The sequence below is a fragment of the Talpa occidentalis genome, unplaced genomic scaffold (assembly GCF_014898055.3).
Source record: "Talpa occidentalis isolate TD23 unplaced genomic scaffold, MPIMG_talOcc4v2.1 talOcc4.7, whole genome shotgun sequence".
NCBI lineage: Eukaryota > Metazoa > Chordata > Mammalia > Eulipotyphla > Talpidae > Talpa > Talpa occidentalis.
In genome coordinates, this window is record NW_023605083.1 from 118,013,575 (window position 1) to 118,028,755 (window position 15,181).

A 15,181-nucleotide genomic window follows, 5' to 3' on the forward strand; every position below is an offset into this window, starting at 1 on the left:
GAGACAGTGGGAAGACTTTGGTCTCGACCTTCCTTTCCTGCGAGGAAAGATGACCACTCCAGGCCTGCACGCCCTCCCGCCATCTGGACTCCTGAATTGGAGCTGGTGGCTTGTAACAAGATCCAGGCCTCCTTCTGGTATTCTCCCTTCCTTCCACAGCAGGCAGGTCAGGGGTGTGATGCCACAGGAAAACACTGGAGAGAATGGGTGGGATGAGGGGGTCTGGGTGACCCTGAAGGGTGTTCACCAGGTAAGCACTGCCCAGGTGTGGACTTGGTGGGCAGTGGGCCACAGCTCTGGGCCTGGGCCACAGGTGGAGGGCCATGGTAAGTGTTCTGCCATTCATCTCCAAGTGGGAAGCCGAGGCTCAGACCAATTAACCCCTAGACTGACAAGTGCTGTTTGACACTCTGCAATCACCAAGCCTATCACCACGCCTGCAGCCACACACCATTCATCCACTTGTTCAACACACAGGATCCACTGTGCCAGGCCTGTGCCAAGTCCCAAGCACTCAGTTCACACAAGACAGACCTGGTTCTGCCCCTGGGTTCACATTCCCGGAGGACACCTGGATCTCACTCCTCTCATTTGCTTTCACAACTTTCTGTGGTACACAGACCTCGGAAACTGGCTCCCAGCCTGGGGGGAGTCCTGATGTAGAATTTGCCCATTTCTGTGGTATAAATACTCCCGTGGCTCGTTTCCAGCTACTAATTTGAGTCCCTGAACATGGAGTGGGTAGCAATGTGGTGGCCTGCTCTCGTGGGCCTGCACACACACCCCGGCACTTACTGCTTATGGGTCTTCACTTGTGTTGCTCAAAGAACTGAAGGGAAACATCTACAACGTTTCCTTCCAAGACATAATTAAGCCAGTGCCTCCAGAATCGAGTGGCTTGTGTTTGTTTTTCTCTGAAGTCTAAAAGAGAAGAGGCCCAGGGGGCAAGTCTCATAAGTACTGGACAGTAACAGCCAGATGTCCAGGGGCTACTGCATCCTAAGGAGGACAGAGCTCTCCATCAAAGTTGAGGAGTTGAGGTGCGCAGGGTCCTATACGATGCAGGCGGGCGCACCCACAGGGTTTTTGGGTTTTTTTTTTTCTGCTATAAGAAGACCCGTTTACCAAGCAGGAATGGGTCTGAGAGAGATGGAGATGACAAGGGGCAGGTGTTTGTAATTCTATGCCTCCCAGTGTCACCTGCCCACCCACCCCCCAGGCCATAAGCTCCTCAAGGGCAGAACCAGCAAGTTATTTGTCTCCAGCCCCCAGTGGCTAGCACCTGGCCCTGCACAGAACAGGGCCTCAAGAAATGACAATAAATCAATGAGCAGGTTACAAATTGTCATGACAACCTCAACAACGTATAACTCCAGCCTGCAGCCCAGCGGAAGAACAGCCCTTCCTCCCTAGTGCACCACAGACTATGGCCTTTCTCAAAAGGGAAGCCCCCACAGCACCACAGAAAGTCAGATATACTCTTTCCTAAGTCAGAAAGAAGAGCTGGTGCTTAGGATCCCTCCATTGTGAGATGGAGGGGAGCGGTTTTCCTTGGTGAAAAGGAAGGTAAAATGAAAGGGACTGATGAACTGGGGTTGGGGCACCGGTGGAGACACGAATCTGTCAAGGAAGCTCCGTTCAGGGAGAGGGACACAGGAGCAGCCATCAGGGATGTGAGGGTCTTGGGAAACCTCACACCAAAACCAGGGGCTGGGTATCCCCACTATTGGGACTGGGAGCAGAGCAGCGGCCCAGCATGGAGGCATAGCAGAGGCCTCCAACACAATTCTAGACTTAAATCTACCTCTGAAAGGAAAGTTCTGGGAAAGGAGAAAACCCAGGGGGTTAGGGCCACCCAAGGCCATTCTGGGGCCAGCCCAGGGCCTCAGGTAAGGGGACAGCCAGTGGTGCCCTCCAGAACTCAACACTGCCTTACAGCGGCAGGGGTGGGTGGGGGGTATGTGTGTGCGCGGAGTAGAGGTAGGCAGGGGGCGAGGGCCAGTATGTGAAATAAATCTCTGGTTGAAAATATTTGTTCACATCAACAGCCAACTTGTAGTTGTTTGACTGTACGGCTTTGGCAATATTTTAATTTTTCTGTAAACAGAATCCTTAGTATCCCTGTCTGAGTTATTTGCTTTTGAATGATCTTGCCAACATCTGGGGCTCCCCCAAGGATGATGAGGTCCAGATGCATGACCCACAGATCCCTTCCGGAACCAAGAAGGAGGCCGCCCCCAGGCCACATTTCTGGCAGTTTGAGACATTCTGTTTATTTTATCTCTGCTTCCACTCATCAAAGCTTCAGAAATACTCAAGTCCAGACACAGAAAGAGCCCTGCCACCCAATCAGGAAATGTCAATGGCTCAAAAAGGTTTTCCTGTCCTGTTTTGTTTCAATAGCAGACACCAGTGGGCGATGGCTGGGGTGGTCAGGAAAAGGGAGGCTGACAGGTCCAGCCACAAACGCCCCTCCCAGACTCTGGTCATGACATAAAATATATAAGATGGTGGAAAGGGGATGCCAGAGATAAACACAATGAGGGTCCTGAACCCCGGGAGCTTTCAGGCCAGGAGGGGAGGCAGGAATTGGAAAGGGACAGAGAGAGAAAGAAAGGAGATATTCAGCAACAAGATTCAGGGGCAGAACAGAGGGGAAAACAACAGTGTAAAGAAGAGGAAGGGCCCCAGTGGACAAAACTCCAGTAAAGAGCACTTTAAAGGACCCTCTCTCGGAGGGGGAGAGAGGGGCAGAGAAGCCAGGCCAGAGCTGGTGAGCACATCCCCCCATGCCCTCCCTTGGCTGAGCCTCCTTACCCTTCTGCAGCCAGTTCTGGGGCCTCCCACCCACCTCCTCCACCCAGCAGCCCCGCACGGAGGTACAGCACAGGCCTCTGACACATTTCTGGACTCAACTCTGCCTTTGAAAGGAAAGGAAAATTCTGGTAAAGGAGAAGGCCCAGAGTATGAGGGCCATCCGAGGCCATTCTGGGGCCAGCCAAGGGCCAGGCTACAAGCTGGAGCCCTTTATGATGAAATCTTCATTAGGTGAGTCCACTAATTCAGAATCTCTGTCCATTCTGATGTTGGCTCCATTAAAGTTGCTTGTACACTGTCTGTGAAGTAAAGGGCTTCTTGAGGAAATTATATTGACTTTTGGGAACCCCTCCCACCAAATGGGGAGTGCTTAAGCTATTCTATATTCTTTGTGTGTTTCTGCAAAAAATGCTGATAACAGAATCTTTTCAGCAAAGCATGTTTTGCAGGCCACCCCCCCACCCCAGTTCCAAAGCCCAGGTAGCAGTTTATAGAAGGAAGTGATGACAAGAGAAACTGGCTGTTTTCAGCACCTTCTTCCCTGAATGCCAGGAGTGACACTGCAGAACTCCCTGCATCAAGCAGGGGCGGGGGGGGGGGGGGGGGGGGGGGGGCTCAGTGTCTGGGGAAGGAGAGAGTCCCCGCAACAGGATTTAGTGACTGGGGGATTATCCCAGAAGAATGGGAAACCAAACTCCACTCTTTACCATGCTCCGGGCAGCAGGGAGCCTGGCTTGAGTGCAGGGACAGTGACACCCCCATCTGTAGGACCAGGTGGGCTGAGACAGAGGCAACAGTCATGGTGAAATAAGGTCTGCAGACCAGAGGGCCCCCCCACCCCAAATCTCTGTCTCGTTTAAGCCACAGTTATTTGGGATTGAGCTATTTGCAGCTTGACCTAATCCATACTTACTCCCTACTTCTGGGTGGAAGATCAGACCCAGTAGAATCTGAGGTCTGAGTCACATAAAAACTATTGCTCGCTCCCCAAAACAGAGGTCATGGCCCAAATTAAAATCCATGGAAGGCCATGGAGACCGTTTCAGAAAAAAAGTATGCATATGAATATGCTCTACCTGCACCTCAATATTTCTCCCACAGCTTGACAAAAGGAGATGCAGTTGCCAAAATACTTGCCCTCCAACTCAAGGGGTATCAGGCCCCTATTCCACTTAGGGTCACCTGGGAGCAGGAGACAGGTCTTTGCCACACCATTCCTTCAGCAGCACACTAAGACTGTTTGTTTGAGTGCCTGCCCTGCCCCAGGAACTGGGCTAAGTACTGGGGCCACAATGAACCCCCAAGGAGCTCACAGCTAGTTGGGAAGAAGGCAGATGAGCAGGGTGGTGCTGGGTGGATAGAAGGGGGGAGCATCAATTCTGCTGTTGGGGGAAGCAACTTTTGAGCTGGACCAATGAAGTATAATTTTGCCAAGTGATAAAATGGAATTTTATAGATGTAAATTTATAAAATTATAAGTATCATTTTATATATAAAATATACTTTTATACAAGGAGCTAAATCACAGCGATGTAGACCTGTTTTGGGAACACAGGGCCTGCAGAGCAGCGCTACCAGGTGGAGTGGCAGGTGGAGGGAGAGTTTGGAGCTGTACCATAAAGGTAGGTGGGCCCCACCATGCAGGGCCTAGAAGGCCACACTGGGAATTTTGACTCGATGCTGCAGGCAACAAGGAGCCTGAAATTGATTAGGTCTGGCAGGGACCAGAGGGAATAGGGCCAGAACTCCATTGCCTGCAGCATCGAGTCAGAATTCCCAGTGTGGCCTTCTATGCCCTGCATGGTAGGGCCCACCTACCTTTACAGTACAGCTCCAAACTGGAGGGTGGGGGTTGCTGGGCAGTGTTCTGGGGGACAGACTCGAGCTTTCAACTGCTAGTGGCCCAACGCCACAGCAAGCTGCACCTGGAGTCACCCAGGGACAGTGACTGGGGTTACTGTCATCCAGCAGCTCCCACACTGGGCCCTTCGGGCCTGCTCTGCCTCAGGGAGCAGGCGTGGCCAATCTCCTGTTATTTCAGGTGGGTGGATTCCTCCCTGCCACTCTTTATCCCGCCTCACACATCTCCTTGGCTTGCTCTTAAACAGACTTTCTTTCCAGAGTCACAGAAGAGCCTCAGATAGAGACACTCCCAAGGGATCTGACTTCCTCTAACTCACCCTCATGTAAGGGCTGCATCCAAGGCACAATTTCCTGCGACTCCACCCGTGCACAAAGCCCAGGGTGGGACGGAAGCTCAGGAATGCACGAGATGGTGGACCAGACACCAAGGACTGTCCTGCAGAACAGTCCAGGGTGGGTACGCCAAGGGCTGTGGATGGGTGCCTGGCAACCAAGGAGGAAAGGATTCACCCCTCTGGTGGAGGGGGGAGGCAGACTTAGAAAGTCTCAATGATAGACTGTGGGTTTTCCAAAAACAGATTTGGGTTTTAGTTTTCCCTTTCACAGCTGTGTGACCACAGCAAGTCACTCCATCCCTCTGAACCTCTGCGTCCTCGTTTTGAAAGGGACATATGTACAGATTTCATTACAAGGCTGGGGGGACGATCCACTGAGAACTGTAAAGCTCGGCATGGCAGGCAGCCCAGGCCCCTATGTTCCATGGTGGGGCTGCATTAGTGACTAGCTAACAGCAGCAGAACATGACATCGCTGGGGAGATGGCACTAAGACTAGGTTACAAACCCCCTGGGCTTCTGTCTTGCTCCCCAATGCTGCTCCCTTGCCTGCCTGCTCTGATGGAAGCCAGCTGTCAAGTTGTGAGCTATGGGGGGCAGGGGAGTATGGCAAGAGGTGGCCCTTGCAGAGCTACTTGCTACATAGAGCATTGGAGTGGGGGGTTAGGGAGGGACAGGTGGGTGGTGGGGCTTACACAGAGGGCTCAGACCAGCAGCTATTTGCTGACAATTGGAAGCATTTAGTATTTTAACTGATACAGTCATAGTGGGGCAGACAGGCTGACCCTCAGCCCTGGATCCACTATGGCAGGTCTGAACTGGGTCTTTGAGGATAACGTGATATCCACAGGGCCTTGCAGCACAGAGCAAGGGAAGCCACACATTTGCCCTGAAGGAGGAGCTTTCTGCAGCATGCCTGAGTGTAAGTTCAAAGACTGAGCCACACAGCAAAGACAATAGTCCTCTGGCTAAAAACAGTCCCCAGTGTAGCGGCAACATAACAAAAGGCACTAAAATACAAGGAACAGGCAGAAAAGCTGAGGTGTGTTTGATAAAGGGAAGGAGGGAGGGAGGCTAATATGGGGTGGCTGCCATGTGCCAGGCTCCATGCAGGGGCTTCTAGCAGGCCCTAGGGGGACTAGACAAGGGGGCTCCGGGGTGGGGATGTGGCGTGTCTAGCAATGGCTACATTCCGTGATCCTAAGACAGTGTTGAAGGAAGAGATGGGGCAGAGGGCACTGGGCTCTGAAAAGGAAGGAGGGATGGGAGGGTGAGGTTGGGTCTGTTTCCTCCCTCCTGCAGCAGGCCGGACCTGGGTGCCACCACCAGCCCACTGGCCCGTGGGCAGCTCACGGGCAGGGAGGACCTGGGGCCGATTTCTCATGGGCGGCCCAGTGGTGGGTGTTTTGCCTTTAGGCCCACTAGAGTCATTTCTTCCCAATCATTCCATCCCATGGGTCAGGAACCAGTCTAGTTATACTGAGGACTAAGGCCCAAGGAGAAGCAGCAAAGGCTTGACCAAAAAACCCACCAAAAAACCCACAACATCCTTTATAGGTGTATAAGGGCACTGGTTGAATGAAGCCAGCCTCTAGGCAGGGGACTCTCACAAGGTCATTTAAAAGAGTGAGATATGGGCTGAAGTGGCCGGTGGGCAGGACAGACTGTCCAAGGACAGAACAGCGATGGTCAGCTCGTGCCGTGGGTTAAGTGTGTGCACGAACATCTATACAAAGGCTCAGCTCTACAAATAACCTGGCAGCCTGGGTTGCCTCCAGGAAGGGGAATGGGAGACGGGGGGGCAGGGACAGAAGAGAAATCTGTTTGTCAATACATCCTGTATCATTTGAATTTTAAAACCAGCTACACTCATTTGTGAAAAAACAATCATTTTACAAATGAGGATAAGAAGAGCACTAGTATATAGTAGGACAGTCATTGACGTTGACAGCAGAAACCTCAGAGGTGATGGGTGAACAAGTGAAGTCTGGGAAACTGCCACTAGAGCCTGTGACTTCTGCTATCAGCCACAAAAGCCACTTCAAAGTGCTGTGGTCGGGCCTCCCTGGTGGCACAAGGGGTTAAGACACAACCTTGGGCCTCCCCGGTGGCGCAGCGGTTGAGCGCTGGGGTTGCGAAGCTGCCCGCGGCCTCTGTGGCGCCGGTTCGATCCCCGGCTGCTCCCCGGCCACCGGAGGGGGGTCCCACATGGCGTGCAGACCTCTCCTGCCGCCCGCTGCTCCCCTCAGCAGTGTGCTTCGGTCCTTCTGCCTGCTCTGCTCCCCGCTCTGGCTCTGGTGAATTCTCTCACCCTCCCGCGCTTCTGACTGTACCCAGTGCATGTATAAACAAACAAACAAACAAACCAGCAAACAAATAAATAAAGCATGCCTCTATTAAAAATAAATAAATAAATAAATAATTAAAAAAAAAAAAAAAAAAGACACAACCTATGAAGCTGTCTGCAGCCACTGCAGCACAAGTTCGATCCCTGGCCAGGGAGCTACCCACATGGCTCAGCAGACCTTTCCTGACTTGCCCGCTGCTCCCCTCAGCAGTGTATTTCAGTCAATCTGCCTGTTCTGTTCCCTGCTCTGTCTCTGGTGAATCCTCTCTCACACACACACCCCCGCCCCGCACCTCTGGCCAGTATGCATAAATAAATAAATCGCTAAAAACGACAACAACAACAAAGTGCTGTGGTGGTGCATGGGACAGATGACACGCCAGCACAGGACACCCCCAGCTCCTATTTCGGGACTGTTTGCGACAGCACCATGTGTCCTGCTGGTAATAAAACACAGAGCTGCATGCCGAAGGCTAGCATGGTGAGGCACTGTGATGTAGGATTCCCTGAAAACCCGGTGTGCCCAGCACTTCCTGGACTGGTACATCCACCCTCCCATAACTGCAAGGGGCAGACACCACGCACATCCTCAGCTACAGATAAAGAAACAAACGTAAGTGACTTGCAAGGTCCAAATTCCACCAGGCTTCCAGCTCCAGGGCGGAGCCCCAACTCTGTGCTGCCACCTTGCACGTAGAAGGTGCTGGAGAAAGGCCTGTAACTGAGCCCTGGTCCTTGCCACAGGCTTCTTTAGGGACAGAGGTGCTGCTCAGATGATGAACCCCTCCATGTCCTCCTCATCATGGGGTCTCAGCAGCACCAGGAACTGAACTCACCCCAGAAACGTAAGGAAAGATGCTTGCCCTGCCTCCCCGGTGGCGCAGCGGTTGAGCGCTGGGTTGCGAAGCTGCCCGCAGCCTCTGTGGCGCCGGTTCGATTCCCGGCTGCTCCCCGGCCACCGGAGGAGGGTCCCACGTGGCGCGCAGACCTCTCCTGCCGCTCGCTGCTCCCCTCAGCAGTGTACTTCGCTCCTTCTGCCTGCTCTGCTCCCCGCTCTGGCTCTGGTGAATTCTCTCACCCTCCCACGCTTCTGACTGTACCCAGTGCATGTATAAACAAAAACAAACGAACAAACAAATAAATAAATAAATAAAAACATGCCTCTAAAAAAAAAAAAAAAAAAGATGCTTGCCCTGGAAATGCCTGACTTTCCAGAAGGGTGATCTCTGTTCCTCGATAGGCGAGCACCTGAGTGACTTCCAAGCACGTTCTCCCATGCAGCTCAGCACAGCTGGAGACTGTCCCCAGGTGCATCAAACACATATAGGGTAGAGAAGAGTGGACAGGGGCCCTTCAGGTGACATGGCAGGATTTTTGCACCCAGTGGAAGAAGTCAGGTTCAAAGTTTCCGGCCAAGGGTCTAGGAGCAGTGGACGGCACACCTGCAGCCCCCAGGAGAGTGAATCCAGTACAGCCCTCGAGGGGATGAGCAGGTGGTTGGAAGGAGGAGAGGAAGAGCCCTAAGTTATCTGAACTAGAGAACCTGGGAGGAAGAGGCAACCCTCCAGGCACTCCCCCACTTTAGAGCCAAGGCAACCGAGGCTATAGAGAAGCTGAGGTTTGTCAGAGCAGCTGTGATGCTCCTTCTATGGCCCGGGGCAGGGAGGGAGGGGGGATGTCTGTGATTGTGCCTGGAAGGGCTCAAAACCCTAATTTGGTGTCTTCAGAGGTTTTCTAAATGGCAGGGGTACCGAACATAAGGGCCCTGCCTTATGCCAGAGCAGTGAATCCCACTAGAGATTATATTGGTGGAAACAGTCCCTCTACTTTAAAGGAGAAAAATTGCAACTCACTATGCCCCACTCAACCCCCACCGCCCACTCCCAGCCACTGCCGTCCCCGCCCAGCCCAGGCCAGTCGGAGCTGAGTCGAGGACTCTGCTGGGTTGCTGGGGACTCACCGGGCACGTCCGGGGATGGATTGAGAATCATAAAGGCGTCTGACAGGCCTGATTTCACAGGGTGCTGGGAGGAGCTGATTTCCAGGACAGACATAGGGATCTGTAGCAGGGGAAAAGAGGCTCCATCTGCACCCCAACATTCTTGGGCCAGCCTAGAAAGCCCTGGGAGCCCCAGACCCGTTTGTCTTCCCAGTGTCCCCTCTTGGAGGAATCCAAGACACCTCACACCCATAGACCCCCATCCGAATTCCAAGCCTTCCCCACACACACATACTTCTCTCCTTCCTAACGGATGGCACCACCACGCAGGCCGGGAAACTAGGAGCTACCTTGGTGCCTCCCTTTCCTTCTCCAACGCCTGGTATTTAGTCTGCGAACTAGCTCTCCAATCTGTCCAATTCTCTCCCACCACCCTGCCCCAAGCTGGCAACACCTCTCTCCTAAATATTCTCTCAGATGCCCTCTGAACCTCCAACAATCTGTTCCCCACTCAGACACCACAGTGGCCTTCTCCAAAGGGACATCTGGTTCTTCTCCTGCCCTGTCTCATCCCTCACTCTCTCCCCCATGATGCTGCCTTCCTTAGTGCTTTTCGCACTGGCCTTGCACTCTTGTGTCACGTGACCTTTGCACACATGCTTTTCTCTCCCTTGGAACACACTTTGCGCCCCACTCTTTGCTTTGTTAACTTCTCCGCACCCTGCAGATCTCAACTCTTGCCCTCAGGGAAGACTTCCCTGACCCTGCTCAGGTAGAGAGCCCCGGCCCCGACACCTCCCCTGAGGAGCACATGTCACAGCAGTGATTCTGCCTTTGTCCCTGCAACTGCTGTCTGTCTGCCCACGCAGACTCAGGCTCCCCGGCGCAGCCACGCCACTAACTGCAGTATCCCCGCACCAAGCCCATGCCTGGCACATTGCAGCTTCTCTGCAGATATTTGTTGGATGAAGGACTCCAAGACCAGTCATCTCTACAGCAGGGCTCACTCACCTCTTTATAGCCGAATACAATGCGGCCATCACGGTGCAGAGCTGCCTGGAAGGTGAAGCTGCCCCTGTTCTCCCGGCCTTGGAGATAGACGTGGTCCCACTGAACAACAAAGACCGTCCCTAGGGAGAAGAGCGGAGCCCTGGCTGCACAGGCTGTTCGTGCATGGCCCCCACTGTGGGCAGGCCGCAGGTTGGGTCCCTTGGGGTGATGGGGCAAATCTGGCGGGAGGCAGGAGCTGGCAGCCCACAGACAGCTAGAGAGGAACCCGAAGGCCCACTTCAGCCCACCATTCCCACAAGAGACTAGCTTTGGCATCTCCTAACCAGGCACCACCACCCCTTTCTCTCCCATCCTGACCCCTTGAAATAGAAAGGAAGAGAGATAGCTGTTCTTTTGGGTGGGGAGCTTAGGGGGAGGGGAAGAGGGGTATTCAAGGCACAACCAGTTGAGAGTGAAAGCAAGAAGGGCCCCTCTTATTTATTTCACCTTTACTGAAAGCCAAACATTTCATTCTGTTAGCGCATCAGATCCTGCTGGTTATGGGCACTTTGTCCCCATCTTATAGATGAGGGAACCAAATACAAAAACGGTGGGGCAGCTGCCTCACTGTGTGACTGAGCAAGTCCTTGCCCTCTCTGGGCCTTTTGTTACTCTAAAGGGGATGGACCACAGGAGCCTGGAGCTGGATGACTTAAACTCTGGAGAGGATTCTGGCCTCACCATTGTCAAAGTAGGCAACTGTGGAGTTGTCGGAGTAGCCAGGGTTGAAGTTGGCCATCAGAGGGGCCACGTACTGAGTAGCTGTAAGCATCCGATGGATCACGTCCCCCATGAAGATGAAGCCTGGGGTGGGGAGAAGTGCAGAGGAATCACCAGAGGTAGACCAGCAGGGTGGCTGCCTTGGGTTAGGTCCCCAAGTTGGAAGGGGCAGTGCAGATGGTGTTGGGCGAAAAACCTCAAACCACCTGCTGGGCTCTGGGTCCAGGGTATATAGGCAGAGGGTCCCAGACCACAGAAGCTTCTCCCTGCCCCTCCAGGTGGGCACAATATCCCACCTCTCTTTGTACCCGGGAAAATGCACGGGAATCAAAAATGGACCCCTCGTGTCACCAGGGACCCTGGTCCCAGCACTCAGGCTCTTAGCAGTCTCCGCCTCCCTTTTATCCACAGACTCAGAAACACAGGGCCACAGGGATTGCCCAGGCTGGCCTAAGCTGGCCCAGAAGGACACACACACACACACACACACACACACACACACGTCAGCCAATGTGAGGGAGGTGGTCCAACATACCCCCTGACTTCCCTCCTGAATGTGGGGTCCCAAGAGTCAAATATGGGTCCCTCCCAGTCCATCTATACAACCCTATCACCCGTGAGCCTCCCCACATAGGTCCTCCAAGTTCTAGCTGAGATCTCCAAATCTCAGCCCCGCTGACAAGGCCTTACCTCCGGTTGCTATGGTGATCTGCCGCAGAGGATGCCCGTAGAAAGGGAAATCAAAGGACAAGACCACTCTCTGCAGGAAACAGAGAGTCAGCATGGCAGAACTGCAGGCCAAGGGGCTGAGCACCCACACTACCCCACACCTGCCTGGACAAGGTTTGGGGCAAGCATGTCCAAGACAGGCCCTCAGGACCACAGCCCCACTCTGGCAAAACCCCCAGGCCCCTCTAGAGGGCACCTCCCAGATCACAGACCTTAGGTTACAGTCGTGCCCACTGACCAGCTGAGATAGCTGGTCCCCAGCCTCCCGGCCCAGGGTAGTGCTGCTGGGGACCAGGGCACTCACCGAAGCCTGCCGGTGAGTGTTGGACAGGATTCTGTGGACCTTCACATGGCTCCGGTTGGCCTCGGCCACATCCACCCACAGTTCCCGGCTTCGGGGCTCACTGGGGCCGTACAGGCGGGACACATAGTAGCTGTGGTTGTCCTCCTGCCACCACCCAAGACAGAGTCCATAGGAAGCATAAGGAGTCGGGCATGCCAGGAACCACCCTTCCCCCCCACCCACCCCAGGCTTCTGACTACAAGAAGTAAGTCATGGCCTTCCCAGGGTGCTCGCTGGACCTGTGACCCAGAGGGCTGGTTGATACCTGGAGCTACTGGGTTCCTCTTGGCCCCAGACAGCTCTGCACTTGGCACCTAGTCATACCCCAGTCAAATCCCAGCCATATCCACACCTGCTATACCCAAGCTCAGCCCTGCCATTCCCAGACAGCCAGGAGGTTTCCCTGCAGCCCAAGTCCCCAAGGAGTCCACCCATGGCAGAGCTCAAGGGGCACAGGGAGAAACAGACAGGGTACTGTTCATAGAGAGCTCCAGACTTGGGGCGGGGGGTAGGGGTGGAGAGACAAAGTCCCTGCCCAGGGGAGTGTCCTACATAATTTCCAGAAGAAAAAAACTGCCAGTAGAAGTCATTCTAAAGGAGGAGGTAGATCCTTAACCTGGGGGGGGGGGGGCAGGAGTCTGATGGAGGAGGGACTGACGCAAGCAGCTCCCAGGGACACAGTCGCCCCTCCTCGCCTCTTGGCTAAGATCAAGTGTAGCATCTGTTCTTATCAGCTTAGTATCTGCTGCATCCTCTAAGGACGATAGAGCAGGGAGGTGGAATAGGAGCTTGCTCTATCCACCCCACACATCGACCTGAAGCAGAGAGAGAACACCAGGCCCATGAGACAGTGACTAGAGAGCTGGGGAAGGGAGAGGAGCAGATGGGTCTCCTCGGGTGATATCTAAACTCTACTGAGTGCCCAGGGGGGATAAAATAAAGAACAAGCAGAACACAAAGAGCAGGGAGTTAATTCTCTGAAACCTCTCCTGCAGAAGAGCACTTAGGGTGCAGATTTAAAGGAGGCCATGGAAACAGGTGGCACAAGGGTGGAAGAACCTGGGGAACAGACGATGTCTTAGCATTTATGCTCACCCAGGAGTGCCAGTGCAGGCCCAAAGAAGGCAGAGCAAGGGGCAGGTTCACTGCTGCAGAGATGGGGTTACTGACCCATGAGGAGCCCTGGGCATCGTGGCCATTAATCAGGCTGTCCAACGGCAGTGGCTGCAGACACAGCAGCGTGGGCCATGTTTTCCCTGCCAACCTGCCAGCTGCCTGGCCAGCCCTTGCCCTGGGCCCAGCATGCTCAGAGGCATGCGTGCTCTCCACACCCACCGAGAGGCAGACTGCTTTTCTGACAAGTGACACACTCGGGGGACCTGGTGGGGGGCAGGGCTAGGAAGGATGAGCAGAACACTGCAGGGAGGGCGGGTGCAGACTTCCCTCATTCTCCCCTCCAGGCCAGGGGCTGCCCACCTCCCACCCAAGCTCAGCCGGGAAGTCAAGCAAATCTAAAACATGTGAGGCCCCGTCACTCTGTTCCTGAGCCATCTGGGGCTCCCACTGCCCTCAAGCCAAAACCCAAACCTCAGCCTGGCATGTGAGGGCCCGTCATGTGAGGGCCCAGCATGAGCCAGCCCCGCCTCTCTCTGGCTTCACTTTTCTCTCCTGTGTTCCCCTGTGCACCCCGCCCCCCACCAGACCAGGCTTCCCTGACAATCTCAGGCCACCAGCGAGCACTCATGCCTTTGCAAAGGCTGTTCCTCTGGCCTGAAATGACCTTCCTTGTCCTCACCCCAGGCAGATCCCTGCTCCTCCGATGCTCAGCTCAAACGTCACCTTCTTGTTGACCTCCCCCTACGTGCCCAGTGAAGACCGCCACCTCTTGCAAATGACCCCCACCATCCATGGGTCCTTGAGGGGTGACCCAGGTTCACTATTTGTGAGAATCCCATGGGCCCACCTTGTCACATTTCTGGTTTTACTCGTGAAGCTACCCTGTGGCTGGGGAAAGTACCCACGCCAAGGACACTCCCGTCCACTGCCGCAGCCACCTGCCCTGGGGCCCAGAGGAGGAAGTGCCGATGCCCAGCTCGGCTGCAGCCACAGAGCAACCATGTTTATGCCCAGAGCTCAGTTTCCCTCGGGGAAGCAGTTCCTTCAGCTTCTGCTTTACCCCACGCCCCAGAAAATCGGATGGCAAGTCCCCTCCTGACCCCCATCTCTCTTATCTCCACCCTTCTCTACTGGGGCCCCCCACCTTGACCAAAACAACAAAAATCAAAAACAACCCCCAAAATCACCTTCCAAGAAACAAAGCTCTGTGGGCACTGACCCAGGCGAAGGGACGTGCACAAACTGCCTGGAAGAAGAGCCCCCCTCTCCGCCCCCCCACGCCCCCCGCCCACTCCCGGGATTCACAGGGCCAGTGGCTTTTATGCCACTTCAAAGCAGAAAAACTAGGAGCCCTGGACAGGCCTCAACTCCAAAGCCCTTTAGGTCCCTCTGTGACCAACAGCCCCTGCCCTGCTCGCCTTTCCCTCCCCTCCGCCCCTGTTCAAATAAACAAGTGGTTTATTAAGGGACAACAGTTAGCCTGAAATTTTGCTTGAAGGAAGGAAACTGAGTTGAAATGCCATTCAGTCATCATTTAAAAGCCTGCTCCTCGCACCCCATCTCACCGGCCTGCCCAAACCATGAGCCCCTGACATGCAGGCATCCGGGTGTTTGAATCCTCACCACCTCACTGCTTGAGTTTTGCTGAGGTGAGAGATAGTGGGGAGACCCTTCCTTTTACCCTTTTATAAGAGGAGAAGGAAACTGTGCCTCACACTAGGTTGGAATTTTGGAAAAAAGCCTGCCTCCCTGGGCTGTCTGTGGCCCAGGAATTTTTTATGATCTGTGGGTGAGGGGGAAACGAGGGCACAACAGAGCAAAACCACTGGGTAGTACTTTGTGTGCAAGCACTGAGCTGGCCAAAGCAGGTTGACTGTGCCCCACAAAAAGGGACCCTAATTCCTAGTCCTAACTCCTAGCATG

The 15,181-nt window shown here is 54.2% G+C and overlaps 1 protein-coding gene and 1 pseudogene across 1 annotated transcript in view; one reads left to right on the forward strand and one right to left on the reverse strand.

Moving 5' to 3' along the window:
- The window catches only part of PLXDC1 (plexin domain containing 1), a 55,221-nt gene that overhangs the window by 17,815 nt on the left and 22,225 nt on the right, over nucleotides 1-15,181 (reverse strand). The window contains exons 3-7 of the mRNA XM_037494295.2: nucleotides 12,104-12,247; nucleotides 11,761-11,830; nucleotides 11,032-11,154; nucleotides 10,312-10,430; nucleotides 9,322-9,421 (exon numbers count right to left, since the gene is read on the reverse strand). Coding sequence (XP_037350192.1) covers nucleotides 9,322-9,421; nucleotides 10,312-10,430; nucleotides 11,032-11,154; nucleotides 11,761-11,830; nucleotides 12,104-12,247 — 556 coding nt within the window. The remainder of the gene's footprint in view (nucleotides 1-9,321; nucleotides 9,422-10,311; nucleotides 10,431-11,031; nucleotides 11,155-11,760; nucleotides 11,831-12,103; nucleotides 12,248-15,181) is intronic.
- LOC119233216 (U2 spliceosomal RNA) lies at nucleotides 12,825-12,995 on the forward strand (annotated as a pseudogene).